Source organism: Mycteria americana, chromosome 13, assembly GCF_035582795.1.
Source record: "Mycteria americana isolate JAX WOST 10 ecotype Jacksonville Zoo and Gardens chromosome 13, USCA_MyAme_1.0, whole genome shotgun sequence".
Taxonomy (NCBI): domain Eukaryota; kingdom Metazoa; phylum Chordata; class Aves; order Ciconiiformes; family Ciconiidae; genus Mycteria; species Mycteria americana.
Genome location: NC_134377.1, coordinates 9,416,682 through 9,442,741, shown reverse-complemented (window position 1 = coordinate 9,442,741; position 26,060 = coordinate 9,416,682). Strand labels below are relative to the sequence as shown.

General features: G+C 62.3%; 2 protein-coding genes across 5 annotated transcripts in view; one reads left to right on the top strand and one right to left on the bottom strand.

Annotated features, from left to right (window-relative positions):
• The window catches only part of FAM222A (family with sequence similarity 222 member A), a 32,086-nt gene extending 18,518 nt beyond the window's left edge, over positions 1–13,568 (top strand). Inside the window, exon 3 of the mRNA XM_075516043.1 lies at positions 11,108–13,568. Within this exon, the coding sequence (XP_075372158.1) occupies positions 11,108–12,324 (1,217 nt within the window). The 3' untranslated portion in view covers positions 12,325–13,568. The remainder of the gene's footprint in view (positions 1–11,107) is intronic.
• Positions 13,569–19,210: 5,642 nt separating this feature from the next.
• TRPV4 (transient receptor potential cation channel subfamily V member 4) lies at positions 19,211–25,776 on the bottom strand. 4 transcript variants are annotated; one of them, XM_075516277.1, is made up of 15 exons: positions 25,400–25,776; positions 24,174–24,346; positions 23,783–23,935; positions 23,333–23,473; positions 22,923–23,221; positions 22,277–22,456; positions 22,045–22,203; positions 21,818–21,910; positions 21,547–21,620; positions 21,271–21,436; positions 20,989–21,055; positions 20,424–20,740; positions 20,176–20,303; positions 19,826–19,947; positions 19,211–19,659 (listed from the first exon to the last, which is right to left on the bottom strand). In XM_075516277.1, the coding sequence occupies exons 1-15, from the start codon at positions 25,774–25,776 to the stop codon at positions 19,517–19,519; spliced, it is 2,592 nt and encodes an 863-aa protein (XP_075372392.1). In that variant the 3' UTR covers positions 19,211–19,516. The 4 variants fall into 4 exon arrangements, with proteins under 4 accessions (XP_075372392.1, XP_075372394.1, XP_075372393.1 ...); XM_075516279.1 differs by lacking the exon at positions 22,277–22,456; XM_075516278.1 differs by lacking the exon at positions 23,333–23,473.
• Positions 25,777–26,060: the final 284 nt, after the last annotated feature.

The following is a 26,060-nucleotide window of genomic DNA, read 5'->3' as shown; positions in this document are numbered from 1 at the left end:
TCTACCTGGGCACCCCGATGCAGCCGAGTGAGCTGGGCGCGGGGTTTGGGCGATGCTCAGCCCCCCTGGGGACCCCCGGCATCGCTCCGGCGGGGCTTGGGTCACACTGGCAGCCAGGAGGGTTATTTTTTGGGTGAAGCTCCCCAAGCTCCAGCGCAGCATCGCTGCAGGGAGCCGGTCACCCAGGCCAGAGGCAGGGTGATGGGCACCCGCGCATCCCAGCACCGCAGGCCGGGAGGCGTTTGTGTGTGCATCAGCAATCGCGGGGGCGGGCAGGATCGGTGCCCCCCGAGCTGTTTGCACCCGAGCACCCATCGGGGTGTCAGCTCTCGGGGGGTCTCGGCGAGCCTGCAAAGGGGGTGGGTGCGTGCGTGGATCCTCGCGCGCTTGCGCTGAATCGGAGCTGGCGGTGCCGCTCGGGTCTCCTTCTTATTAGTGTCTGGAAGGAAAACGGATGTTGCTCTTGTAAAATTATTCCTAATCCGTCACGCCTGAGCAGCGCACGGCGGCGCAGGGCTGGCGCGAGGGTCCGGCTCCCGGCGTGCCTCGTTGCCACGGGCTAATTAGCTCAGCCGTGCCCGCACGGTCCGAGACCCGCGGGCGGGCTGAGCCTGGCAGGGTTTTCTGGAGACCTAGCTGTGGCTCAGAGCTGGGGACCGACTCAGCCCATGGGGATGCTGAGAAGCAGCACCCCAGGGACGGGATCCTGCCGGGGGGGTCGGTGCTCCCCAGCGTTTCCCACCCTGCCACAGACCCTCCCGGAGAAGATGCTAAAATGAGGAGGTTTGGAGAGCTGGAGCCTGTGCGTGGTGTCACCACAGGCTTCTGTGGGGAGAGCCACTCGTGGGTGCAGCCACCCGCGTCCTGGGAGGGTCCCAGCCCCGGGGTGCCGGGGGGTCCCCGAGCTGCGCCGGTGGGGGGAGGGCGGGTTGCAGAGTTCTGACCCCAAGCCGGACCCAGGCAGGCGCGGGGGACCGGGGCACCGGGGTTTTTGGCTGATCGCACCCCATCCCTCGGGGCAGGACCGCGCTCGCCTGGATCTCTGAGGCTTCCCCCAGGGCGGGCGCTGTGCGGCGCTGGCCGCGCTCCCTGGCTGGACCCCCGCGCCGTGCTCGCTGCCGCCAGGTCACCTTAATCAAAGTTTAGCTGCCCGTATGTTTCCGCTCATTATGGGCAAATCCAGCATGTCTCGCTCCTCTCTGCCTCCTGCTAGTGCAAATTAAATTGCAGGTGACGTCCAGGGCCACGCATCTGGTTTGGAATACGATTTTCTCTTCTTTATTTATGGCACCTGCGGTAAGCGTGGCGCAGAGGGGCCGGTGAGCTGGCGTGCGGGGCCGAGCCTCCCGCCGCCTCCTAAACGCCTGCGTAGGTAATCGACCAAGATAGCGTTCTCTTAAAACAAGGCACAATTTAGAAGTGCCTCTGATTACTTAATTTGCTCCTGAGTATCTCAGTAATTATCTTTATGGGTCTTATTTCTGTCCTCTGGCATTGTTTCTGTCGATATTAAATGAGTCTGGCTCTCGGCACATTGGCCGTCTGGCCCAGCACCACTGTGAAATCCTATTATCCTGCCCGCGCCGCTGATTAATTTTTGTATTAATTTCACGTAAAAGGTGAGCTGACTAATTTTCCTGCCCGTGCCGGGAGCTGACGGCCCCGGTGCCTTCGCCCCCCAGTTCTGCCCCTTGGCTCTCCTGCTAATTACCGTCCCCTCGTCTCAGTGCCCCACGTGCCAGCGCGGCCGCGTCCCAGCGGGCTCGGTGCATCCCACGAAATCCATCCCGTTAAATGCCGTAGGCGACTTTGCCGCGGTGCTCGCCATTGCTGGCTCATGGCAGTGGCCGGTTTCCGTCACCGGTAATCCCGGGGCTGCACCGCGGGCACCGGCCCGGCATGGCGGCATTGCATCCTCGAGGAGGACGCAGGAGGCAGCAGGAGGGTGCCCGGAGCCCTGCCAGCCCTGCCTGTGTCTGCCCGCCTCCAGACGAGGAGCAGGAGCCTGCGGAGAAGCAGCATCCTCAGGAAAATATCACGTCCAATTAACTCCAGCAGCCTGGTCCCTTTTGATTTTATTCTGTGCGCATTACAGGAATCCTGAGCTTTATTTAAATTATAAATCAAATAATACCACTCTCGGCTCGGCCAAACTCTTTGCTGTTCTTGCTCTCTGCAGTAATGTAGCGGTGGCTTATATTTAATTAAACGTTACTTTCTATGTGCCCTCCTTCAGCCCGCACTGCTCTGCCGTCAGCCTGGGGCTGGGCGTGCGGCTGGGGGCGCAGGACGCGTGCTCCCCTAAGGGCGTGGGATCTATATGGAGCTGGGACTTACGGGGAGCTTCCCGAGCTCCCTCCCTGCTAACATCACGTTTCGCCGTGCGAGCATCTCACCCGTGCGCATCCTTCTGGCGGGGCCGGATCCGGAGCCCAGCCCCACCGGCCTCGTGCCGGGGGTCCCGTGGGACCTCGCACCTCGGCCCCGTGGGGACGGCGTAAGAAATGGCTCTTAGGAGGTGGCGTGAGCCCTCCCAGGGCTGCGGGTGGGTTATTAAAACGCTAATGAGATGTGATGGCCGGGGCTCAGAGAGCAGCAAAGCACCGGGACCCGGCTCCGGGGTCACCCACACATCTCCCCACTCGCCCATGGGGACTCTCATCAGTGATAAAACTGTTTAATTGCATATGGGATAAAGCCCTGTTTAATGGCTTCTCGTTACCCAATTCTACTTATTCCAAGGGCATTTTCATTAAAGTAGCTGCAGCAAGGCTCTGCTTTTGTACACACCCATAAAATATCATTTTAATTTCATGAGGGGTTACACATGAGTGAAATAAGATTAATTCTTTCATTTTCAGTTTCTGGAAGGGATCGGTTAATGATGGTTCTGTGTATTTATATACGTGCCATAAAAAGGAGTTCAATTAACTGCCGTGCCCAAAATGTGCTGTTGACTTGCACTTTCCCTGCCAGGAAACGCTGCAAAAACACTTTTCGATCGGTCACGTGTGCGGCGGGAGATGGATGGGTGAGGGGGGGCTGCTCGGCGCCAGGGCAGCCTCTCCGGGTGGGACCGTCTCCCACCAGCTCAGAGCCCCGGCCTTTGGGTGGGCTTCACTGGTAACGCCCCGGCACACGAGGGAGTTTTGGTTTGTGTCCAAACTTTCCAGGACCGCCCCAGTCCATCGGCCGTGGAGCAGATTCCCGGGCACTGGTGGGGCCGTGCGGGGCTGCAGACCCGGGGATAGGGCACCCGCTCCCTGCAGCCTGCACCGGGGGTGCCCACCCTGCTCCCCTCGGCGGGGACAGGGTGCCGTGGGTGCCCGCAGCTGCGCTTGGCGTGCAAAGCCTGTGTCTTAAAATTAATCAAATGCTAATTTACTGTCGATGACAGAGCGGGGGGGCTGGGGAGTGGCTGGGCTGAGCTGCGGGGCTGCTGGCCACGGTGGGGTCCCTCCTGGTCCCGGCGTCCCCTTGGTGGCTGCATGGTGGGATGGCATCAGGGGGCCTTTGGGGCGGCATCAGGGCTGTGTCGGGGCAGTGCGGGGTGTCAGAAGGGTGGCATTGGGGCAGTATTGGGGTGGCACGGGGGTAGTGTCAGGTTGGCGTTGGGGTGGCACTGGAGTGGCATCAGGATGGCATTGGGACAGCATTGGGGTGGCAGTGGGGTGGCATTGGGGCAGTATTGGGGTGGCATGGGGGTTGTACTGGGGTGGCCTCAGGGTGGCATCAGGGCTGTGTTGGGGCAGTGTTGGGTGGCATACGGGTGGCATCGGGGCAGTATTGGGGTGGCATCATGGTGGAGTTGGGGTGGCATCTGGGGTCATACGGGTGGCATCGGGGCAGTATCGGGGTGGCACTGGGATGACGTTGGGATAGTATCAGGATGGCATCGGGGCGGCGCTGGGGTTGGCGTTGGGGTGGCACCAGGGTGGCAATGGGGCAGCAGTGGGATGGCATCCTCATGGCCACGATGCCGCCCTCCCTGTGTGCCTCCCGCCCGGCGGATTTGCCTTTGCCGCGCCGGTGGACGCGGTGGTGCAGTGCGCGGCGGCGCGCAGCACTAATACCTCGTGGAGGAGACAAATGGGAAGTGACACGTGTGTGTGTAGACGGGTATTTGTGGTGACGCTTTGACTGCAGATAATAAAGTGCTCGCCCTGAGGTGATCCAATTCAGCAGCCGCCTCGGCAGAGCCGCGCGCCGTCGAGGGGGAGAAGAAAGGGGAGGAAAAAAGGCCCGTCTGAAATGACATGTCAGCCTAAAAAGGGAACGTGTTAACGGATGAATATCTGGGGATGGCGAAGCCCGGCGCTTCCCTTTGTGCTTTGTCATGAATTTTGTTGTCTTTGCAGATTACGGCTCCTGCGCGGCTGCCGCACGGGGTTTGCCACCTACGTTTATTCAGATGGATTTCTCCCGCTATTATTTCTGTAGTTGGTTTTAATTTAAGCCCCCGAAACCAGGGCGCGTTTGTCTCGGCTCCTCGTGCCGAGGATGCTCTGCCGGAGGATGCTTTTGTCCTGGCTCCACGCCGGGGGCCGGGGAGCGGGGGGTCCTGCAATGGGGGGTCCTGCAAGCGGGGACGCAGCATTTCTGGGGGCAGCCACGGTGCTGCCCAGGGTGCCGGTCATGGGTGGCTGCTGTCCCTGCCGGGGCTGTGCTCGCGGGGGGCCAGAGACCGCGCCGGTGCGTGGGCCCCCCGCCGCATCCGCCACGGCGCGCGGTGGCCTCTGCGCTACCCATCCTGGGGACACCGTCACCATAGAAACCACCGCACTTCGCAGGGTGGGAAAGCCGGTGCAATGTGACAGCAGCCCAACCTGCCTGGCGCAGAGCGAGCGGCGCGGGGGGGGCAGCACCGGCGGCCCCCTCTGCCCCGCTGCACCCCGAAAACGGCTCAGGGGACGCGGGGGACCTGTGCCGGCTCCCGGGGCCACTCTCCTTGGGGTTGGGGGCTGCGCACCCCCGTGCCCGCCCACGGGTCGCCCCGGGTCTGGGCAGGGCGGCATCCGCCAGGGATCTGCCCTGAGATTTGCCCTGCCCTTGGCGGGGGTCCTGCCCGGAGCTGCTGCCTGCGGGGCGGGCGCAGCCGGTTCCTGCCCGGGCGGCTTTGCCACCTGGGGCTTGGACCCAAACTTCAAGGACTTTATTGATTTGTTAAATGCACCAGGTTTTGTTTGTTTTCTTCCAAGTGTTTTCCAAATATTTACGCTTCTTCCAAGTGTTTTGCAAATATTTAGGGTTTAGCTCTTCCAAAATCTGCTCTCACTATTGCAGGAAGAGAAAAAGGGGATTTTTGACGCTTTTTGAAGCTTCAAAGCCATTGCTGTGAGGGGAACAGGGAGCCTGGTCCCAAAGCCAGGGGACGAGTTCTCAGCTCTTGCAGAGTTTAATTCATTTGGAGGCTGCAGCACTATTATTTTTTAATATCAGCCATTGGCACGCCGATCACTGAGCAACATCGCAGGTCCCCAGCATCTCCTCCCGCCTCTGCCCGACGCTCTCAGCATCGCTCCCCTTCCCACCCCTTCCTGCCCTTGAGCAAATTAAAAATCCTGCCTAATTGCTGCCCTTTTGCCCCGCCAGCTCGGCGAGGCAGAGCGAGAGCGAAACAGCAGCTCCGCGCTGGAAACACCTCCACTTTCCAGTAAGAGGGGCAGGGCAGGACCGGGAGGGAGGGCGAGGACCGGGAGGGAGGGCGAGGTCTGGCGGGATGCTCGGGGCAGGGCAAGGTGACCCCCTTCCTGGATGAACGTGGCGATGGGACCAGGTGAAGCCAGGGTGGGCAGAGCAGCCGGGGCATCGCGTTGTGGTTTGGAGCAGAAAACGGCAGCCCTCGAGCGTTCCTCCTGAACGGCTGCCCGAGCGGCGGGCACGGCACTGGCCGCTGCAGCCTGCCGAGCATCCCCGGCAAATCCACCTGGGCATGCCTGAGCCCGTCTGCGGTGCCGAGCTGCGACCCTGCCCAGGCACAGGACACCGCTGTGGGGACAGACCTGCCCGGAGAGGGAGAGGGGCTGCCAGCCGGCGCCCGGCACGCCACGGCACAGAGAGGAGGAGCTGGCTTCAGCTCGGCCGCGCCGGCAGCGGGAAGCAGCCTGCCTCGCCGAAGGTCCCGCCACAGACAGGCCGGATCCCCAGCACCGGGCTGGTCCCGCTGGGCAGCCCTGGCCATCTGGCCCTCCCCGGCATGGGGTTACCCCCGAGAGAGGGAGGTGTCCTACTGCCGGTTGCCCTCTGTGCTGGAGCAGCCGGGACGTGGCCGCGGTTTGCCCGGCTGTGCCGTGGCAGCTCCGGTGGCTGGGGCAGCCCTGGCAGTGGCTCTGCTCCCATCTGAAAAAGGGGTGAAAAGCATTTTCCTTTGGGGGCGCGGGGAAGCGAGGCCTGAGCGAGGCGCCAGGTAGTTTCTAGCCACGGCTTCGCCTTCGGCAGCATTATAAAGATTTACTGCCGAGATTACGTCTTTCATTTGTTGCAAAATATTTTAGTGCTTTCGATGTGTAAAAATAAGGTTTGTCCCATCTTATCTCACAGAGGAGCAGAGGAATGGAGGAGAGGGAGGGAGCTCATCTTGCCTGTCTGTGGCAGGCAGCGCATGTCTTTCGTGCCGGCTGTTAACCAGTTAGGTGCCAGGCGCTGCTGCCGCATCCTCGCTCAGCTTGTCCTCGCCGAGTCCTCGCTCAGGGCTGCGGTGCTGCCGGCGCTGATCCCCAGGACGTGCCCCCCCATACACCCCAATGTCCCGCTCGCCACCCCCTTCCAGAGCAGGGCAACCACCTGGGGAGCGCAGTGTCTCCTGCAGCATCGTGGCCTGAAAATTAAAGCCATAAATTGCTGGTGTGTGAGCTCGCCCTCCTCCAGGGAAGAGGGGGCCGAGCCAGGGATGCTGCTGCCGGCACCAGACTGGAGGACACCCAGGGCAGCTGGGCTGCGGGAGCAGCGTGGAGCACCCATCCTGGTGCCGAGCACGCTTCCTGGTACCAAGCATCCTTCCTGGTACCAAGCATCCTTCTTAGTCATGAATATCCTTCCTTGTACCAAGCATCCTTCCTGATGATGAGCATCCTTCCCAGTGCTGAGCATCCTCCTGGTGCGAAGCATCTTTTCTGGTGCCGTTTTTGATCTCACAACTGCTTTAACCGAGCAGACACTGATTGCCAGAGCCCCGATGCTGCCGCTCCTGTGCCGTCACGGAGCTCCTTGGGTGCCGAATTGTTCGCCTGACTGACAGCTGAGCAGCCCAGACAGGTCTATTATTTCTATGGGGCCTGGGCCCCGCGGGCCTGCAATTTCGGTCTGCGCTATTAACCCTGCCTTGTTCTCCACTTTGTAACTGCTTTAGTGCCTTTAAACGTGTACAGTTAAAATCAGGGTTAATTAGGGGCCCGGCAGCTGGGCTTCGCCGGCGCCCATTGTGTCCCAGCAGAGATGGGGCCGGGGCCGGGGGTAATTGGGGATTGTTGTGGGTTTGTGCCGCCCGACTCCTGTGCGGCCTCTGGTTAGCCTTGGTCTCTCCTCGCTGTAAGGATGGCTTTGGTTAGCTTCCCTCCCCTCCTTTCTCCCCGTCTTTCCTTCTTCCCCGGCCCTTGCAGGCTGTCGCTGCAGCCGGGCACGGTGCGGGGGATGTGGGGGATGCAGGGGATGCGGGGGATGCTGGGGATGCAGGAGATGCAGGGATGCTGGGGATGCAGGGGATGCGGGGGATGCTGGGGGTGCAGGGGATCGGGGATGCAGAGGATGCCGGGGATGCTGGGGATGCTGGGGTTCCCCATCCCCGTCGGACATTTTGCACAGACCTGGCTGCTCCAGGCACCGGAGCAGGCACACAGCTGCACCTGACCCATAAACCGAGATTTATTCTGGATCGTGGCACCGGTGGGGTCCGGGATTTACATCTGTGTCTCGAACCAGGTTTGGTGGCCAATTTGCTAAAGTAAAAAGTTGTTTAGCTGGAGGCGTAATCTTATAAGCCTGTGCTGCCATTATAATGGCTTCTCGTTTCTGCCTGGCTTTCCAATAATGCTTTGAGCAGAAGCTCGGAGTAATATAAAAAGCCATCGGATTATTACTGCGGGCGATGCATTTTCCATTTACAGTAATAAAATACTGAAGAAACAAAACAATTTAAAATTCCAATAAAATTCAAAACAAATCTTTGGCTGCTGAGCAGATTCAATTATTTAGCTGTTATTGAGTGCAGGCTGGAAAAATGGAGCAGGTCAGGGAGGGAGGGGGAGCCCGGAGCTGGGGGTGTGCTGGCCGCATCCCGTGGGAATGCCAGCAAGGGAGGGGGCCGCAAGCCGGTGAAGCATCTTCTGGGAGAAGCAGCTGTGATGGGTGCCTATCGCCGGGCTGGTGCGCTGCCAGCGGCTGGCTTCGGTTTAGGGGCGGCGAGAGCCGGGGCCGCTCGTGGCGGCGAGCCCGGCTGAGCCTGCCCGTGTGTCGGCAGCCGGCGGAGGTAAACCGCGCTGGCCAGGGTCCATGGCGCATCCCACCCGGCCCCGGCATGACGGCTCCAATGGTTCAAGTTTAAGGGGGGGGGGGGCAAAGCCAGCGGCGAGCGGCTGGTGTCAGGGCTGCCTGCGCCTGACGGGTGACGGCGGTGGTTGGGAGAGTTTGCATCTCGCAGTAATTACAGCCCGTTAGAAAGCAGTAATTACTGCGGAGAGGGGGAGCGGTGGAGCCGCGCAGCCGCCAGCGCGCCGGGAGCCGCCGGGAAATCGGTCGCTCTGTAATTTTCCCGGCGGGGGTTCGGTGCGTCACCCTGATATGTGACAACACACCGAATAGGTGGCTTGTCACATCCAACCCAGCTGGCGCAAAGAGGCGACAAAGGCGGCTCCTGGCTCTCCCCGGGCCGGCTCGCGGTCGGCTACGGTGCTCCCCGGGCACGCGCCAGCACCGGGGCTGCCGGGTGGGGTGCCCGTGGCCAAGTTCAGCTCACCCAGACGGGCAGCTCTGCCTGTCCCACAGCAGCGGGCAGCTCCAGGGGGGCTGCATGGGGCCGTCCCAAAAGCGTCACCCGCAGCCCTGGTGCTGGGGGATGGGGTTTTGGTGACTCGCGCCTGGGAGCCGTGGGTGATGCCACCTCCCTCCCTCCAGCAATGGCCCCTTTTCTTTTATTAATTTTGCTTGGAAAGGAGTGTTTCCGTGGAATGGGCTCATTAGGGATTCTGCAAGTGTCACCAGCTAATTAGTGTCATGTTAATTGAGTATTCACGATGCTGCCACCTCCAAGGACAGCGGTGCCGGCATGAAGGGGAATGCAGATGTGCGTGGCTCGCGGTGCCGGTGGGCCGTGGTGCCGGGCAGCGTGCTGTGCTGCCGGGCAGACGGGGTCCCGCTCGCAGCCCCTGCGCCCACCGGCTCGTGGGCTGCCCGTGCCCAGCAGCACCCAGCGTGCACACTCGCGTGTGCCCGTGCTGCTCACTGGCTGCTCTGCAGGTGCCAGCCGGGCTCGGGAGCTTTACGGAGGTTGGACGGTCGATGCCCAGGACGTGCCCAGCGGGGCTGGCAGTGCAGCCCGGGACACCGCGTGCCTGCACGTGTCCCGCCGTAGGGAGCTGCTGATGCCGTGCCTCCTGTCTCCCAGCAGCTACATTAAATCCTACTCAAAGGCCCTGGTTTTAATTGGCTTAATATACTCTTTAATAACAATGTCTATTTAAGACACCTGTAAAAAGCCCATAACATTAGCTTAATGGGAGGAATGGCTGGCGAACGCTCTGCCATTCTGCCTGTTAAATTACTGCTGCGCCGCTCTGACGGAGAGGACGGAGAGCGGCCACGGCCTTGCTCCTGCGTCTCCCCGAACATCACGCTGCTGCCCAGGGAGTGACGTGGAGTCCTGCAGCTGCCAGTGCCCCCATCTCCCCCTGAATCCTGGTTTTAACGCCGTGCCTGGTTCCTCTGGGCACACCTTCACATGCAGGCAGCTGCGGGCACCGCGCCGGAGCATCGCTTGGAGCAGGACTGAGACAGGCGTTGCAGACCAATTTAACGACTTCGTTAGGTGTGCTGAACGCACCCGATGGCGCAGCTCTTCCGCAGAGACTTTGCCACCCAGCGCATGGTGGCATCAGGAATCGCTGGTCCCGGTGGCATCCGGAGCAAAGCGCTCCCCGGGGTCCCCGCGGGGATGCTCGGCGCCTGCAGTCCCCCTCCCCTGGGTACCATGGGGCTGCGCTGCCTGGCAGCCTCCAAAATTGCCTGGCAGCAGGGGAAGGGTCCCTGGGAGGGCTGGGGCTCATCGGTGGGGGCTACCAGCCCCAGACCCTCCTGACGTGACCATCTCTCCCCTGCAAAACCTGGCTCCTGGCAGGCGCCGGGTCCAGCATTCCCCGGGTGCTGCAGATGTCCCCCGGCAGGGCCGGGGGTTTTGGGACGAGCTCGGGAGCAAATGTTGTCCCCCGTATGCCGGCGTGTGTGTGCATGCGCCTGTGTGTGTGTGTGGAGATTTTAAACACCTAATTTATTCCATCTATTAGATAGATTTTGTAGATTTAATCATTTTCACAGTTGGTGGCTCATTGGATACTCAAGATAAACTCCAAATGAAAGTATAATGGGTACGACAAATGAGTTTTCACACCAGAATGGCAGAAACTTGCTCGGGAAAGAGTTTGAAAGGAACAAAAATATATACATATATAATTTTTTTTTCTGCAGTGGCTTTTGCTGACTCCAGTAGGTTACCACAGTTAATTTCACCAGTTTTGTTCATCTGTAAAATTGCATAAAAGTGACATTTTTGTGCTCATTATAGGAACTGCTGATTTATGGCTGGTAAATGCAATGCTTTTCCATTTTTGGTGAGGTTCTCGTAGCAGCGCAAAGCACCCATGAAATTGCTTGTATAATGTAGTTTAAATCCAATCTCGGAGAAAGATTCCCCCGTTGGGTAAAGTGACATTTCCATTCTCCACACCGAGTTTATTTTAGGCCACTTAGAAGTGACTCCGTCAGCAGGAGGGGGCAGGTTGGTGCCCTGACCTGGTTTCTGCCGGGAGCGGGTGGGAGCTGGGGGGGGCGATGGGTGCCGGCGCGCCGGGTCCCCCTCCTCCCGGCAGCACCAGATTCACCCTACGCTTTGTTCCCGCAGGCGAGACGGCGGCACCCATGCATTCCCCGCGCTACCCCAGCCCTGCCGAGCTGGATGCCTACGCACAGAAGGTGGCCAACAGCCCGCTGACCATCAAGATCTTCCCCACCAACATCAGGGTCCCCCAGCACAAGCACCTTAACCGGACGGTCAATGGCTACGACACCACGGGGCAGCGCTACAGCCCCTACCCCCTGCACACCGGCGGCTACCAGGGTCTCCTGGCCATCGTCAAAGCCTCTGGCAAAAGCGTGGTGAAGAACTCGGAGGGGAAGCGGACTAAGCTCTCGCCCGCCCAGGTCGGCGTCGCTCCCTACCCCGCGTCAAGCACTTTAGCTCAAGGTCCCTCCTGCGCCGGGCAGCTGAGCTACCACGGCGGCCAGAAGCAGCTGGAGGGTCCCGTGCCCCCCAACGTGACGGTGGCAGCCTCCGTGCTGCCGCTGGCGGGCAGGAGCCTGGCCCTGCCGCCGTCCAACCTGCCCTCCATCCAGAGCATCATCTACCAGATCAATCAGCAGTGCCAGGCGCAGGGCGCCCAGCCGGGCTGCCCGGCCGTCGTGGCCGCCAACCCCAGCCCGGCCAAGCACGGCGCCTTCCCCGGCGCTGCCGCGTACGCCGGCGCCGTCCTGCCGGAGTGCCGCAAGGGCGCCGAGCTGGCACTGGGCTCCAACCCAGCCGCCGCTCTGGGACCCAAGGCGGGCGTCTACCCCGAGGGCATGGACTACCTGGTCTGGCAGCAGAAGCAGCAGCAGCAGCACCTGCGAATGTACAGCGGGGGCAGCGGCGGCGGGGGGGCCCTCAGCAAGTCCCCCGAGACGTGCGCGGGCGCCTCGCGCCCCTACGCCCTGGGCGGCACGGCCGAGAAGGTGAGCTCGTCCCCCTTGAACTGCATGCACGGCAACTTCTCGGTGGGGCAGTACTTCGCCCCGCCCTGGAACAGCATCTTGGTGACCCCCAACAGCGACTGTTACAACCCGCCGGAGCTGGGGGCCGGGCCCCGTGAGCTGGGGGTGCCCCCCGCCGAGGGGCTGCCCAGCAAGACGCTCTGCAATACCTCCATCCTCAGCAGCAGCCTCCAGTCCCTGGAGTATCTCATCAACGACATCCACCCGCCCTGTATCAAGGAGCAGATGCTGGGCAAGGGCTACGAGACCGTGTCTGTGCCAAGGCTCTTGGACCACCAGCACGCCCACATCCGCCTGCCCGTCTACAGATAAGGAACCGATGCTGCTTTTCCCAAACCCAGGGCGAGGACTTTGGCACGAGCCGTGCTCCCCTCCGGCACCACGCGGGTACCGGACCGTGGCAGCGAGGGCGGGGGGACGGGGAGGGGGACACGGGGTCGGCTGCCAAAAGGGCTCCCGGGACACTGGCATTTCACTGGGGTCCCCGGACTGGATACACCCGCAACCCGCTGGAAGCCGAGGACGAAGGACCGCTTGTCTATATAGCTCAGAAATCATTTTATCTCCACGAATGTGAACAGGGAATTGCTACGAGTTGCTGCTATCCAGGGAGAGGAGGCTCCGCTCCGCGCGCCTGCGGGCGCCCGGCCGGATCTGCGCGGGGCAGAGCCCTGTGCCACGGCCGGCCAGGAGGCTCACCGGCAAACGGTGCCGGCTGGCGCGGCGGCCGCAGGGAGCTCACGCCTGACCTGTAGCTGAAGTCCGTAACTTGCACTGCTTTGATTAAAGCTAATAATTGGGGACAGTCTGGAGGCTATTTAAGAAAAACACTTGAAAACTTGAACAGATTTTTTTTTTTTTTTAATTTTTTTTTTTTTTTTTAGTTGACTAGGCTGTACATCTACGTGTTGGCTGCTACAGAGTCTCCTCCTGCCCCTCTTCCTCCTCATCCTCCTCCTCCTCCTCTGCCCCGGCCCTGCGTTGGCCACCAGCTCCTATTCCCACTCAACCAGGAGGTTTGGTGCCCCCGTGCCGGGCGCCCAGCGGGACCCCCCGGCCTCCCTCCCGCCCCACGGCACCACCGGGAACCTGCCCGGGTCTCACATTTCCAGGCTGTTTCTTCCCCCCCCCCCCCCCCCTTACTCTCAGTTCTACCTTGGTTCTGGGTTAGAGGCGACCACGGTACCGGGGACGCTCACATACCTCCTTTTCTCTTTTTTTTTTTTTTTTTTTTTTTTTAAAAAAAAAACAGTTCCAAAATGCTCATTATGGTCCGTTATTCACTATGTGTCATTATGTGTTTAATAGATTTATTCATTTAACAAAAAGGCTCCGCACCACAAAATACAAAGTGTTTTGACGTTTAAAGGAAAAAAAAAGAAAAATACCCCGATGAAACCCAAGGTGATTGTGCTCGGAAAAGAGGTACTGTATCCCTGAAAGGCCTGTTCAAGCACTAAGTGCATTTACAAATCTCTGAGAATGTTTTTTTTTATACTAAAATTGACCATTATATTCTACTGTGAGAAGTGCTGGCTGCACTATATTGTTTTAAAAATGAGAGAAAACAAATGAAAAAAAAAAAAAAAAAAAAAAAACCAACACAAAACCCGCAAGCCGTGTGTCCGGATGGTGTTTTTCCCAAAGTAAAACCAGGATATCGCTGGACGTGTGCTCTGGAGTTTCTTTGCTTTGCTGTGGCCTCCCCTGGGCCCCCCCAAAGCCGGGACCACCCCGGCCCCCCCGCTCCTCTCCTTCCTCCCGCAGATTTTTCGGGCACGGAGGAGCACCTATAAATAACCTGCTAACTACGCTGAGCCATTAATCCGGCCCCAGTGCCAGCCTCCGCCTCGCACCCAAAGGGTGGCCAGGCGAGGCGGGCGCACGTGGGCCAAATCCCTGGGGATTAGGGCTGCGGCCCCGCGTGCACCCGTGGGATGCTCGCCCCTCGCAGCCCCGAGGGCCGGGTGATGGGCGCCGGGGGTCGGATACCACATCCCCATCCTGGGACCCGCAGCCCGGGGGCCAGTGCAAGCGATGGCATCTCCCCTGCCATCCATCATCTGCGGCAAGTTGTTTGCCACCGAGTTTCCCCCCCGGCGGGAGGGTTCCTGGTGCCGGGGCAGAGCGGGGGGCTCTCCGGTGGCCCCGCTCCGGCTGGGGGGCTGATCTCCCCTAACCCAGACCGACCACCCCCCTGCTCTGCCCCGGCGGCAGCTTCCCAGCCTGAACAATGAGCCAGTTGCATTAGGATAATAGTATTAAATCCCAAATAGCTCTGGGCAGAGGGCGCGTCTCCCCGGCCCCCGCGTCCCGCAGCGGTGACATATGGCGTGCCGTTATCCCGGCCGGGGAGGGGGCTGAGGGTGGCGGGGGCTCGGCTGCCCGCTCACACCCCTGCCCATGGCTGCCTGCGACCCCTGCACGGCTGCGAGGGCACGGGAAGGGGTAGCTTTATTTCCCACTTATCCACCTGCAGAACTGGGATCATTTTTAAACTGGTTCCTGCCCAAACTTGCCCATGGCCATCACTGGCTGTGGGACTGGTCCCAGCGGAAGCCCACAGCAGGGTTGCAGGAGTAGCACTGCCCGCTCCTGCCCGTGGCCAGGCATCTGGCAGCATGGCGTGGCCATGACCCGTGCCGGAGCCGCCAGCTTTAACTGTGCACAGGGGGGACACCCAAAACACAGTGTGGCCGGGGATGTGGGCTGGGAACCGCTAACGGGAGGCAGAGAGCTGGTTTGCCGGGGGGGCAAAATTCTTATTTTTGGCCTCTGTGCTGCTCCCCCCAACCCTGCCGGGGATGGGGATGGGGATGGGGACAGGACACAGCCATGCAGCCACATGCCCGGAGCCGCCCCGCGGCCACGGCTGCAGGCAGGGAGCGCGGCTCCATTTGTCTCGTTTGCTCTCTTGCCATAACTGCAGCGCGCGTGGTTCTGCCGATATTTATGGCGTGCCGGGAGGGGACCGCTCCGTCACCAGCAGTGAGCGGCGTGACAGCCGATCCAGGGAACAAAGAGAAATTGGGACAAAAGGAAATTTTCACAGAGGTTAATGTTACTGGGGGAGGAGGGGGTGTGCTATTGCCTGCCTGCGTGTTAAAATTAGACCGGCTGGAGGAAAATATTTGCTTAGATCTTTGTCATTAAAAAGATGCCACATCAAAAGAAATGTGAGGCTGAAGCCCGGCGGTGCTGGTGGGTCCCCCCGTGCTGGGCATGGGGTGGCGGTGCTGGCTGCAGCCCCTCCATGTGGCTCCCCTCATGCATTGGGGGCTACCGAAGGGGGGGCCCTACCGAAACCAGGGCTGCCCAGTGCAAAGAGCCTCTCCGGGGGCTTTGGGGGCCCCAGGAGAAACTTCGCTCTGTTACTGGTTCCCCTCCAAGGGGGGGATTCATTAGCACTGCCTCCATCATATTTCCCACATCGCCATAAATCAGGGCGAGCGGCTGGAGTGACGGCGCGATCCATCTTGCAGGTCTCGAAGTCATTACATTTCATTAGGAGGTGCGCGGGGTTTTTATTATTTAGCAGGTTAATTCTCCCCTCAGATAGCTCGCTCTCAGAGGAGGATTTCACTGTGCATGGGAACACTTCAAACGTGTAATGCAAAATAAATGGGTCCCTGCTTGGCGGGCGCCTGCCTCCATCCAGGACTGCCGCAGCGACGGCTCCAGCGGGTGCAGGTGAGTCCGTGGGGACCCAAAGTGCGTGCAGACGCCGGCTGGAGATGGGGCAGGGACCATCCCTGAGATACGTCCCGGCACCCAGGGCAAAGGCACTGCCACCCATAGCCCCCTCGCCCTGGCAGGGCACAGCACCCCACAAGCACTGCAAGAATGCGCTGGGAAGAAATGATGCTGTTTCTGGTTTGCAAATATCTTCCTATTAAAATAATAATAATAATAATAATTTCTAAGGCAGGTGTGCATGAGGCTGATGTTAAACTTAGCGGCCGCCTTTGCTGTTTGAGAGTGAACAGAAGAGACAGGCAGTATAAATTGCATGGCTGCAAAAGGACTTAAAAAAACCCATCTCTCATTTTGATTGATATTAGCTTCACAAATTAAGCTTTAGATTTATCTAAAAATAAATTTGCTTCCGCGCTCCGCATTCTGGATGACAAGTGCTTTTCTCTTCCCTTTGTTGGGTTTGTCATTGCTGGCAGAGCGGCGTGGGGGGGGGCGGGAGGGGGCCGTACCCAAGCACCCCCAGCCCACCGGCCCCCGGGGTGTCCCCCACCTCCACGGCCATGCCTGAAGGCAGAGGGTGCAATAGCTCAGGGCTTTGCATGGCAGGATGTAAAAGGGCCAAAGGCAAGCCCTGCAGCCCCGAAGGCGGCAGAGGCATCCCGTGCCGGGATGTCACCATCGTGGCCGCAGTGTCCCCATCCCCACCAAGACATCACGGGATCCAGCGTGACAGCGCAGGGCACTGGGGCACGGCGACGTCCACCGCTCCTGCATCCCAACCGCTTTAAACCCTGCTCACGCATCCCTCAGCTTTGGGACATTAGAATTTGCACGAGGGGGGGGGTGGGAATTGGTTTACTTCCAGTTATGCTGGAAAAATCCCATCTCCAGTGGCGTAGCCGGGGGCAGCTGCGGCACAGCGCCCATCTCCAGCACACCGGGCGACCGAGCCCCGTGCCAGCGCTCCCCCAGCCTGTGCCCCCAGGTCTGGTGGGGCCCAGCTGCCCAGCTGGGCGAACGCAAAGTTTATCATTTTCAAATAACAGCCGGCATGAAAGCAGGAGCCGGTTCAGCTCCTCATTCGATTATGCAGCGTGAGCCGAGAGCTGAAACCTCAGCCTCTCCTAAGTAGTGATAATGAAACTTATTCATTCCCTCACCCTGGGGAAATACTTAAACCACAATATGAGAGATATATGTAAATCACATTTAAACAGAGACAGTGCAGTTAAAGCTAACGGCGAGTAATCAAGTTTGAAGATGAAGCGTCCCCTTTTCTGCTATATCGTTTGCTCACTGAGCTGGGCTGCCTCCAGGGCCCTGGCCAGGCTCTCTGCCACCGTGTCACTGTGCCACCCTGCCACCCAGCCGCCGGCGCCCACCCAAATCGGTCCTTCCGCCCTAAACAACGTCCAGCGGCAAAAGCAAACTACGCCGTTGCAGGTGGCTGCGAAGGGAGATGAGCACAAAAGGAGCATCCCGGTGAAAGAGGCACTATGGGATGGGATGGGATGGGATGGGATGGGATGGGATGGGATGGCATGGCATGGCATGGCATGGCATGGCATGGCATGGCATGGCATGGCATGGCATGGCACGGCATGGCACGGCATGGCACGGCATGGGAGCATCCCACCGAGGCAGCGCTGCCCGGCCCACCGGGACCTCAGCCCGCTCCTGCCGGGCAGCCCCCAGGCCGCAGCCCCGTTCCCGGCCCGGCGGCCGGGCAGGAGCGGGTCAACGGCCTCATCCTGCAGACCCACGTCCCGCAGGCTGGTCCCCACCCGAGGACGGGGCGAGGGGCGCAGAGGAAGCCCGGGGCGGGTGCCCAGCTCAGCGGCAGACCCTCGGGTTGCCCCCGGGCCGGCTCCCTCCCCCCCCCCCCCCCCCCGCCCAGGGCTGCCCAGCCCCACAGCCTGCCCGCCTGCCCGGCGGGTGCGGGGCAGGAGCCCAGCACGGCCTGGCCCCGGGCTCGTTCCTCCGGCCAGGGCCGGACCCGGCATTGCGCGGTGTGTGGTGCCCTCCAGTGGAACTGCCGCCCCGGCGGGAGGCAGCCCCGCAGCCCCGGCCGTGCGCCCTGCACCGCAGCCGTGTTCTGCACCGGTAACACTGCAGCCCTGCACCACAGCCACGCACCATAGCCCTGCACCACAGCCCTGCACCATAGCCCTGCACCACAGCCACGCACCACAGCCCTGCACTGCACCTGTACACCACAGCCCTGCACCACAGCCGTGTACTGCACCTGTACAGTGCAGCCCTGCACCGCAGCCACGTACCATAGCCCTACACCGCAGCCGTGCACCATAGCCCTGCACCACAGCCCTGCACCACAGCCATGTACTGCACCTGTACACCACAGCCCTGCACTGCAGCCATGCACCACAGCTGTGTACCGCAGCTGTGCACCATAGTCATGCACCATTGCCATGTACTGCACCTGTACACTGCAGCCCTGCACCGCAGCCATGCACCATAGCCCTGTGCCACAGCTGTGCACCATAGCCCTGCGCCATAGCCCTGCACCACAGCCACACACCACAGCCATGTACTGCACCTGTACACCGCAGCCACGCACCATAGCCCTGCACCACAGCTCTGCACCATAGCCCTGCACCACAGCCATGCATCATAGCCCTGCACCACAGCCACGCACCACAGCCATGCACCGTTGCCATGTACTGCACCTGTACACTGCAGCCCTGCACCACAGCCATGCACCACAGCCATGTCCTGCACCTGTACACCACAGCCCTGCACCGCAGCTGTGCGCCGCAGCCATGCACCACATCCACGCACCACAGCTGTGTACCGCAGCTGTGCACCATAGTCATGCACCGTTGCCATACGCTGCAGCCACGTACCGCACCTGTACACTGCAGCCGCGCACCATAGTCCTGCACTGCAGCCATGCACCATAGCCGTGCACCATAGTCGTGCACCATTGCCGTGCACCGCAGCCATGTACTGCAGCCGTACACCGCAGCCGTGCACCACAGCCATGCACCACAGCCATGCACCACAGCCATATACTGCAGCCGTGCAACAGCAGCCATGCACTGCTGGCCATGCACCACCGGATGAGCACAGGGCTGCCAGGGCCAGGCTCCCCCATCTCCCGGGCAGAGCAGCCAAGGCCAGGAGGGCAACGCCGGGTGCTGCAGCCAGCCACGACCCCCACCCGCTGCTCAGCGTAGCCTTGCCCGTCTCAGCAGGCACAGGGTGCTCTGCCCCGTGTCCTGTGGGCTTCTGCCTGCTCCGTACCGTCACGCTGCCCTGCCAGGCTGGCAGCGGCTCCAGGCAGCACAGGGCACCACGAGAGGGGCTGTCTGCAGAGGAGGTGAGCTCAGCGTGTTGGGTGGCCCTGCAGCAACGCTCTCCCAGCCGGAATCAGTCAAAGCCAGGAGGAGGCGGTGGTAGCAGGTCAGTCTTTATTACTAAATAAATAGTCGTATAAATCTTGTGCAAAAATATGTGGCAAAAACCATTGGCCTTGGGCAGAGGGGCCGCACTCCCCACACCGGGCCCATGGCAGAGGTTCCTGGCACAGCACAGCTGATGGCCCCGGCTCGGCAAAGCGAAGCGGCGGCACTGGAGCTCGTCTGTGCAAGCTGGAGACTCCCAGCACTGCCAGGGCAAGGCCAGGACCCTCTGTCCGGGCTGGGACAGTGGCTGCAGGAGGGACGGAGGCTGTACAAATCCCTGAGGAGCAGACAAGCACTGTCCAGCCCGGTCTGCAAGTCCACTGGCTGTGCCAGAGCCGTGCCGGGGGCCTGGGCAGAGTCTGTCGGCTCCCAGCACCACTGTGCTAGAGCAGGGAGCTCGAGGCCTGGCCGTGCCGCCGCTCCCGTGCCTCTGCCGTCCCCACGGTCCCCAGTGGCACCACCACCTCCTCCGGCTGGCAGCTCTTGTTGAGCTCCACCACTCGCGGCACCACTGTCGACCAGCGATCTGCAGAGACGGCGGGAGTTTGTCAGAGCTGGGAGCCTGTGGCTGCTCTCCCCTTGCCGGTCAGCTCCGTGCCACCCAGCCCCCAGAGCAAATCTGCTCCTGGGGCTCATCAGAGGCTGCAAGCAGTGTCCCAAGGGATGCTCCCAGCCCACAGCACCACGCTCACCTCTCCGCAGCCGGCCCACGGTGTGGGAGAAGCCGTAGTACTGGTACGTGTCGCTCTTGCCTGGGTCCTCGCTGATGATGCCCAGATTCTGGTTCCAGTGGGACCAGTTCACCTCATCCACCCTGCGGGGAAGGTCAGACCTGGAGGGGCTGCATGGACCGGCTGGGAGCCAGGGCGGCAGCTCCTGCATCCCTGCACCATCCCACCACCGGCAATGCCACCTGGCTCCAGATTAGTACAAACTACTCGGCAAACACACACATGGCGCCGGCACCCTGAGATGCTGCTCGCTGCGGTGGGAGAGGCTCGGCTGCTCCTGGTCCCCAGCTCCCCAGGGCACCTGCCTTTACCTGAAGCACCAGCGGCGATCGGGCGTCCCATCGGTGCCCTTCCCCACGGTGACCATCTCCCCCGAGCGGAAGGCTCTCCGCAGGAACACAGGGAAGGAGCGCTCGATGTCCAGGATGGTGGTGGCCCACTGCCGGGGACAGCAGGGACCCCTCAGCCACTTGGGGATGGAGGCATGGGGGGTCCCTCGCCCAGGTGGTGCTGCTTTGATGGAGCTTGGGGTGCTGCAGTGCAGCTTCCAGGGTGGTACCTGCAGCTTCCAGATGTGCTTGCTCTCCTTGGAGACTTGGCCCACGGTCTCACCCATGAGAGCGATAAGCATGTTGAGGAGGAGCACAAAGGTGAGGATGATGTAGGTGACAAGGAGGATGATGAAGACGCCGGGGTACTTGGCACTCTCGAGCATCTCCAGGTCGCCCATGCCAATGGTAAGCTTGAAGAGGTCAAGCAGGAAGGTGCTGAAGGTCTGGCTGTCCCGGCAGGAGGGGTAGGTGGGCACCGTGCAGTTGGACTGCTCCTCGCTGCAGGACTCGCTGCTGGGACACGGGTTGAGGAGGGACACCAGAGCTGGGGGAGGAAGGACAGGGGTGGCAAGTCTGTGGGGGAAGCAGCAAGGATGGGGCCCATGATGGGCCCCTACATGGCTCTGCACCGGCTGAGCCCCTCTCCCTCTCCACCGCAGGAGGAGGCAAAGGCTGAGCCCGCAGGTGGGTAGGACGGAGAGGGAGCTCCACAGCCCCCTGCCCGGCTGTGCCATGCTGTGCCGCAGGGCTCAATCCTTCCCCTGAGCCCCAGCTCACCGGTCAGGCACCTACCTGACGCATAGCCAATCATGAAGAGCAAGTAGACCAGCAGGAAGCGGAAAAGGTCTTTGAAGAGGATCTGCAAGTGATGGAGAGGGGGTTGAGATGTGCTGGACCACCGTGTGCTGCGGCACCATCACCAAGCCATGCTGCAGGGACAGCCGGACTGAGAGCAGGGCATTGGTGAGCCACAAGAAACCCTAAAGAAAGCACGGAGGACCCTCCTTTTGGGCCGCACATCCATAGGAGGACTAGCCCTGCTGGGGAAGAAGAAGACCTCCGACCCCACCGGACCTTCTGGATCATGATGCTGTAGGTCCCTGTCAGCTTGAGCCCCCGGGTAAAATACAGTGCATTCATCCAGCCCAGGACCAGCGCAAAGACCATGACAGCCAGGTACGCCTCGATGCCGCCCAGGTACAGCCCCGCCGTGATGATCACCAGCACCGAGTAGATGAAGCTGGAGGAGAGCCAGGGTCAGACCCTGCACCAACAGCCACCGCTGGCTACTGCCCCTTGCAAGCCCGGGTGTGCTGTGGCTCGGGGAAGCCCCAGGGGTTCCCCACGTACTAGAGCAGCTGGAAGGAGCCGTCTATGAAGAAGGAGTTCACGCCTGGGCACTTCTTCATGAACAGATCTTTGATCTGGGGGAGAGAGGGAAAGGTTGGGGGGAGCTGGGGGGAGCAAGCCCCTGCGCAGCAGGGTCCCGGTGTCTGGGGGACATCGCGGCAGGGGCTGATGCCTCAGGACATGGGGTTGTTGCCCTCGAGTTGCTCCTTGCGTGGAGATCACAAGGGCTTGGCTGTCCCATGGGAGGACCCCCCTGCCTCGCCGCACTGACGTTTGTGAAGAAGAAGAGGATGCCGGTGAGAAGGGTGATGATCTCCCCGGCCAGGCGCAGGTAGTCGACGGTGGTGGTGTATGGGTAGGGGGGCTGCAGGGAAAGGACAGAGCTGAGCTGCTCCACCATCCCAGGGCAGGCAGGGCTGCTTGGGGCAGAGACTCAGCAAACTCCCCTGCCAGGAGGTGCTGGCCCATGGGGCTGTGCCACGGTGCCGTGGGACTCACAGGGCCTTCCATGGGGCGGTAGTAGGCGACGAGGGTGAAGATGACCATGGCGCAGAGGTAGGAAACCACGCTGATGTAGAAGGAGACGGCCCCGAACTTGCGCCACTTGTCGCGCAGCAGCTCGTTGATGGGCTCCACGGCCAACATCTCGTGGCGGTTCTGGTAGGACATGGGCGCCGTCAGTGGGGACACAGCCCTGTGGTCACCCCGGCCCCCCCTGGCCCCTGCACACCTCGATCTTGCTGTTGTAGACGAGGATCTCCAGCACGGACACCTCCTCCCCACATGTGTCCAGCGAGGAGAGGTCGTAGAGGGAGGAGTAGACGGGGCCGTACGCCCAGTCCTTGAACTTCCGCGAGAGGTGCCGGGCGTCCTCATCCGTGATCTCCCGCCGGATGATGTGCTGGAAGATCTGCCGGAGGGAGGACCGCTCGCCTGCAGGCAGACCCACTCCCAGCCCCGACCCCGCTCTCCTCCCACCCCACCCCACCCCAGGCACATCTCCTCCTGCCGCTGAGCACCCCAACCCACCCCCTGCACCCCAGGGGGCCCGGGGTGCTCCCGGGGTGCAGGGACACCATCGCACCAGGCAGCCCCCCAGGATGCTGCAGCTTTTGCATTTTTAATGAACCCGCTCCCCGCACTGCTGGAGGACAAGGGCAAGTCAGGGGAAAGGATGGGATCTGCCGAGAGCCTGGGGTTAATTAGGGAAAGGTTAATTAGCCAGGTTAACAAGCTGCATGTGCAGATTTCCAGCACCATCAGCGGAGAGAAGCCATGCTGCTCGCTGCTGGCAGGGACATGCACCGAGTGCGACAGGGCTCAGCCAAGAGCTGACAGGGCAGATGGCTCCTGGCACTGGAGGGGGGTCACCGTACCCCGATCTTGCCGGTCTTGGCAGCCATCATGAGGGGGGAGAGGCCGTCGTTGTTGAGCAGTGCCTCCAGGTTGGTGTCGGGGAAGAGCTTGGCGCACTTGACGAGGAGCAGGTCATACATCTTGGTGACGAACTTGGTGTTCTCGCGGGTGTTGTCGGCGATGGCGACCAAGGCGTGCAGCACAGTGTTGCCGCGAGAATCCTGGCGCCGCAGGTCCGCCTGCTTGTGCCCGTTCTCCGTCAGGTAGTGCACGATGTGGGGCTGGTTGGTGCAGGCAGCCAGCGAGAGGGGCAGCTCACCTGCGGGGACAGCACGCCGTCGGGGCACCCATCGCCCTCGCCCCACCGCGGGGACATCCTCAGGACACAGCCGGTCCCCCCGGGCGACCTGCTGGCTCCCTCCCCGCTCACCAAAGTAGAAGTAGCCACCCTCGTCCTTGGGCTGGAAGAAGCGGCCGCGGGCCTGGGCGTGCACGTCCGCTCCCTTCTCCACCAGCAGCTCTACGTAGTGCTTGCAGCGGCGCTCGATGGCGATGTGCAGGGCTGTCTGACCTGTGCCACTGGCACACGTCAGCCCCCACCCTGCCCCACAACTTCCCCCAGGTCCCCCAACCTTTCCGGGGTACCTGCTGTTCTAGTTCCCAGGCCCCCCTGGAGCCCCCCAGCCTCCCCAGGGTCCTTGCTGCTCTGGTCCCCAAGCCCTTCCAGGGTCCTCCATCCTCCCCAGGTTCCCTGCTGCTCCGGTCCCCAACTTCCCCAGCATCCTCCATCCTCCCCAGGGTCCCTGATGCTCCGGTCCCTGAACCTCTCTGGGGTCCCCCATGCCCGGATAGAGCCGGCAGCGGCTCCACGCCCCCCTACCTCGGTAGTAGACGTCCCTGAAGGGCGAGTTGATGAATTCCCGCATGTTGCCTGTCTTCTCGGCGATGTCGAGGAGGACGGGGATGGTGTCGTTCCTGCCCCCGCTCAGGTTGAGCAGCGCCTTGGGCAGGCAGGTCTTTCCCGTGGAGGGCTCTGGGAGCAGAGGGTGCTGAGGGGGGGCCAGGGCGAGCCCCACAGGCTATGGGGATGCCCAGCCCCGCGCCCCTGCACTCCCTGGCCAAATCCCCGGCTCCTCCTGGGCACCACACGTCGCAGTCCCCTGTGCTGGGGCTATGCATCACCATCCCCGCGGGGACATGGGGACCACCGGTGGCATGGCATAGCACTGGCACCACGGGGCCCCAGGGCAGGACCAGCCCCAGGTGCTCACCTCGAAACTCCTCATCCGTCAGGCGCTTCTTGTGGGTGAGGAGGAAGGAGAGGAGCCCGTCCAGGCCGGCCGGGGACCCTCGGGAGACGATGTCGAAGAGGATGGGTCTGTTGAAGACCTTGAGGACGGGGGGTGGGTTGGGAGCCGGCCCCTTTGCACCCGGCGCCTGCTTCCTGCGGGAGAAGCGCCAGCGCTGGGAACCGGAGCCGCTGCTTCGGTTTTCCACCCATGCAATGAGCTTGAGGTTGCTCAGCCGCCGGGGAAGGGCACGGGCACCTGGGGGTACCCCCCAGCCGGGGTCACCCGCGGGGCCAGGGCAGCCTCCCCACCCTCAGCAGCCCAGTGCTCCCAGCATCCCACCTCCCAGTATCACCCACGGGAGCTGGTGGGCGCCTCGCCAGCTCCCGGCCAGGTGCTGCAGCATTTTGGGCCCCCAGCCGTGCCCCCCAGCAGGGACGGGCCGCGGGTTCGGTCACGCTCCAGTGCCGTGGGTGAAGCCAGACCGGTCGGAGCAGTTGGCGGCAGCGGGACGGGCTGGGGACAACCGGCCGGCTCTGGGCACCGGGAACGGGGAGAGGAGGGACAGCGGCTGCCCCAGCCAGGGACCTCCGGAGCTGGGGGCACACGGGGCATCCCAGCCCCCTCCACCCGCCTGCACCCCTGCCCACCCAGGGGACTGAGCTCCCGCCGGGGCACAGGGGCACCCCGCTGCCCCCAGCCAGGCTGCGCCCCCGGGGTGGGGATTGCGGCTGGGGGCCGGCGGCCGCCCCAGGTGCCCGGCACAGACGGGCATTGTGCGCCCGGCCGCGGGTGCCCCCCCCCGGCTCCGGTTTCCTGGCGCTGGGAGGGCGGGGGCCCTCCTGAAAAGCCCTTTCATGCCGGGGAGCCAGACGTCCGCACCGGCCAGGGGAGCGGCTGGGCGCACAGAGCCTCTTTCACGGCGCCGGCAAGGGGGAAGGGGAGCCGGGCTCCCGGCCCCCGGCCCCGCGGGGCTGCAGACCCACGGCACGGCACGGCACAGCACGGCCGCTGGGACTGGCTGGGAGCTGCCCCGTGTGCGTGGCACTCCCCTGCCCAAAGCACCCCGAAGTGCCACTCGGAGAGCCATGGGGGGTCCGTCCCCGTCCCCAGCTGCCTGGCACCCCCATACCTGCAGTGCTGCACCCAGGTCTCCCACCCCATCACTCCCCCCCGGCACCGGGGTGCACGGGCATCCCCGTACTCACTCCGCGACCCTCCTGCGCCAGCGCTTGTTCTCGCTGGGGTGGTGGCGATAGGTGCCGTAGTCGAAGAGAGAGTCCATGGGGGCTTTCTTGGGCGCGGGGACCACGGCCGACTCGTAGATAGTGGCCTCCAGCAGCTCCATAGGCTTTGGGGCACCTTTCCGGAAGGCCCCGTGGAATTTCATGCGGAGGTTTTGCTTTCCATCCCCTGCACTTGGGGGGCCCCGGGCCGCCTCAGCAGGGGACGGGGTGTCCTCGCTCTCAAACAGGTTGGCCAGTGAGGAGAGTGGGAAAGAGTCGTTCTGGAGGGACCCATCATCCCCCAGACCCTCCCCGGCATCGCTGCCAACAGCGCGTGGGGGGTCTTCGGCGTCTGCCATGCTCCCTGGCCGGAGGGATGGGTGCGAGCAGCCTGCCTGGGCGGCTGCGACCCCCAGCTCCTTCTACGAGAGCAGGAGACCTGGCAGAGGAAAACACAGCGTCATCCCCACATAACCGCTGTCCCTCCCTATCCTCTTCCACAGGGCACCGTGCCCCCGCGCAGGAGCAGGTCCCATGCTGACCCCGGCAGCGGTTGTGGCCAGCGGGACCCCTCACAACCCCGGGTCTCCCGGCCGGTCCTGCCTGCCCCGACTCTCCTCGGCACCCACCTACCCAGCCGTGG

What these genes read in the sequence shown, in the direction of transcription:
- TRPV4 (XM_075516277.1), bottom strand. Translation starts at nt 25,776, where the DNA reads ATGGCAGACGCCGAAGACCCCCCACGCGCTGTTGGCAGCGATGCCGGG. An exon ending in ACAGCATCATGATCCAGAAG is followed by an intron (nt 21,056 to 21,270) that starts GTCCGGTGGGGT and finishes CATCACTTGCAG; the next exon opens with ATCCTCTTCAAAGACCTTTT. An exon ending in GATCGCCGCTGGTGCTTCAG is followed by an intron (nt 19,948 to 20,175) that starts GTAAAGGCAGGT and finishes CCTTCCCCGCAG; the next exon opens with GGTGGATGAGGTGAACTGGT.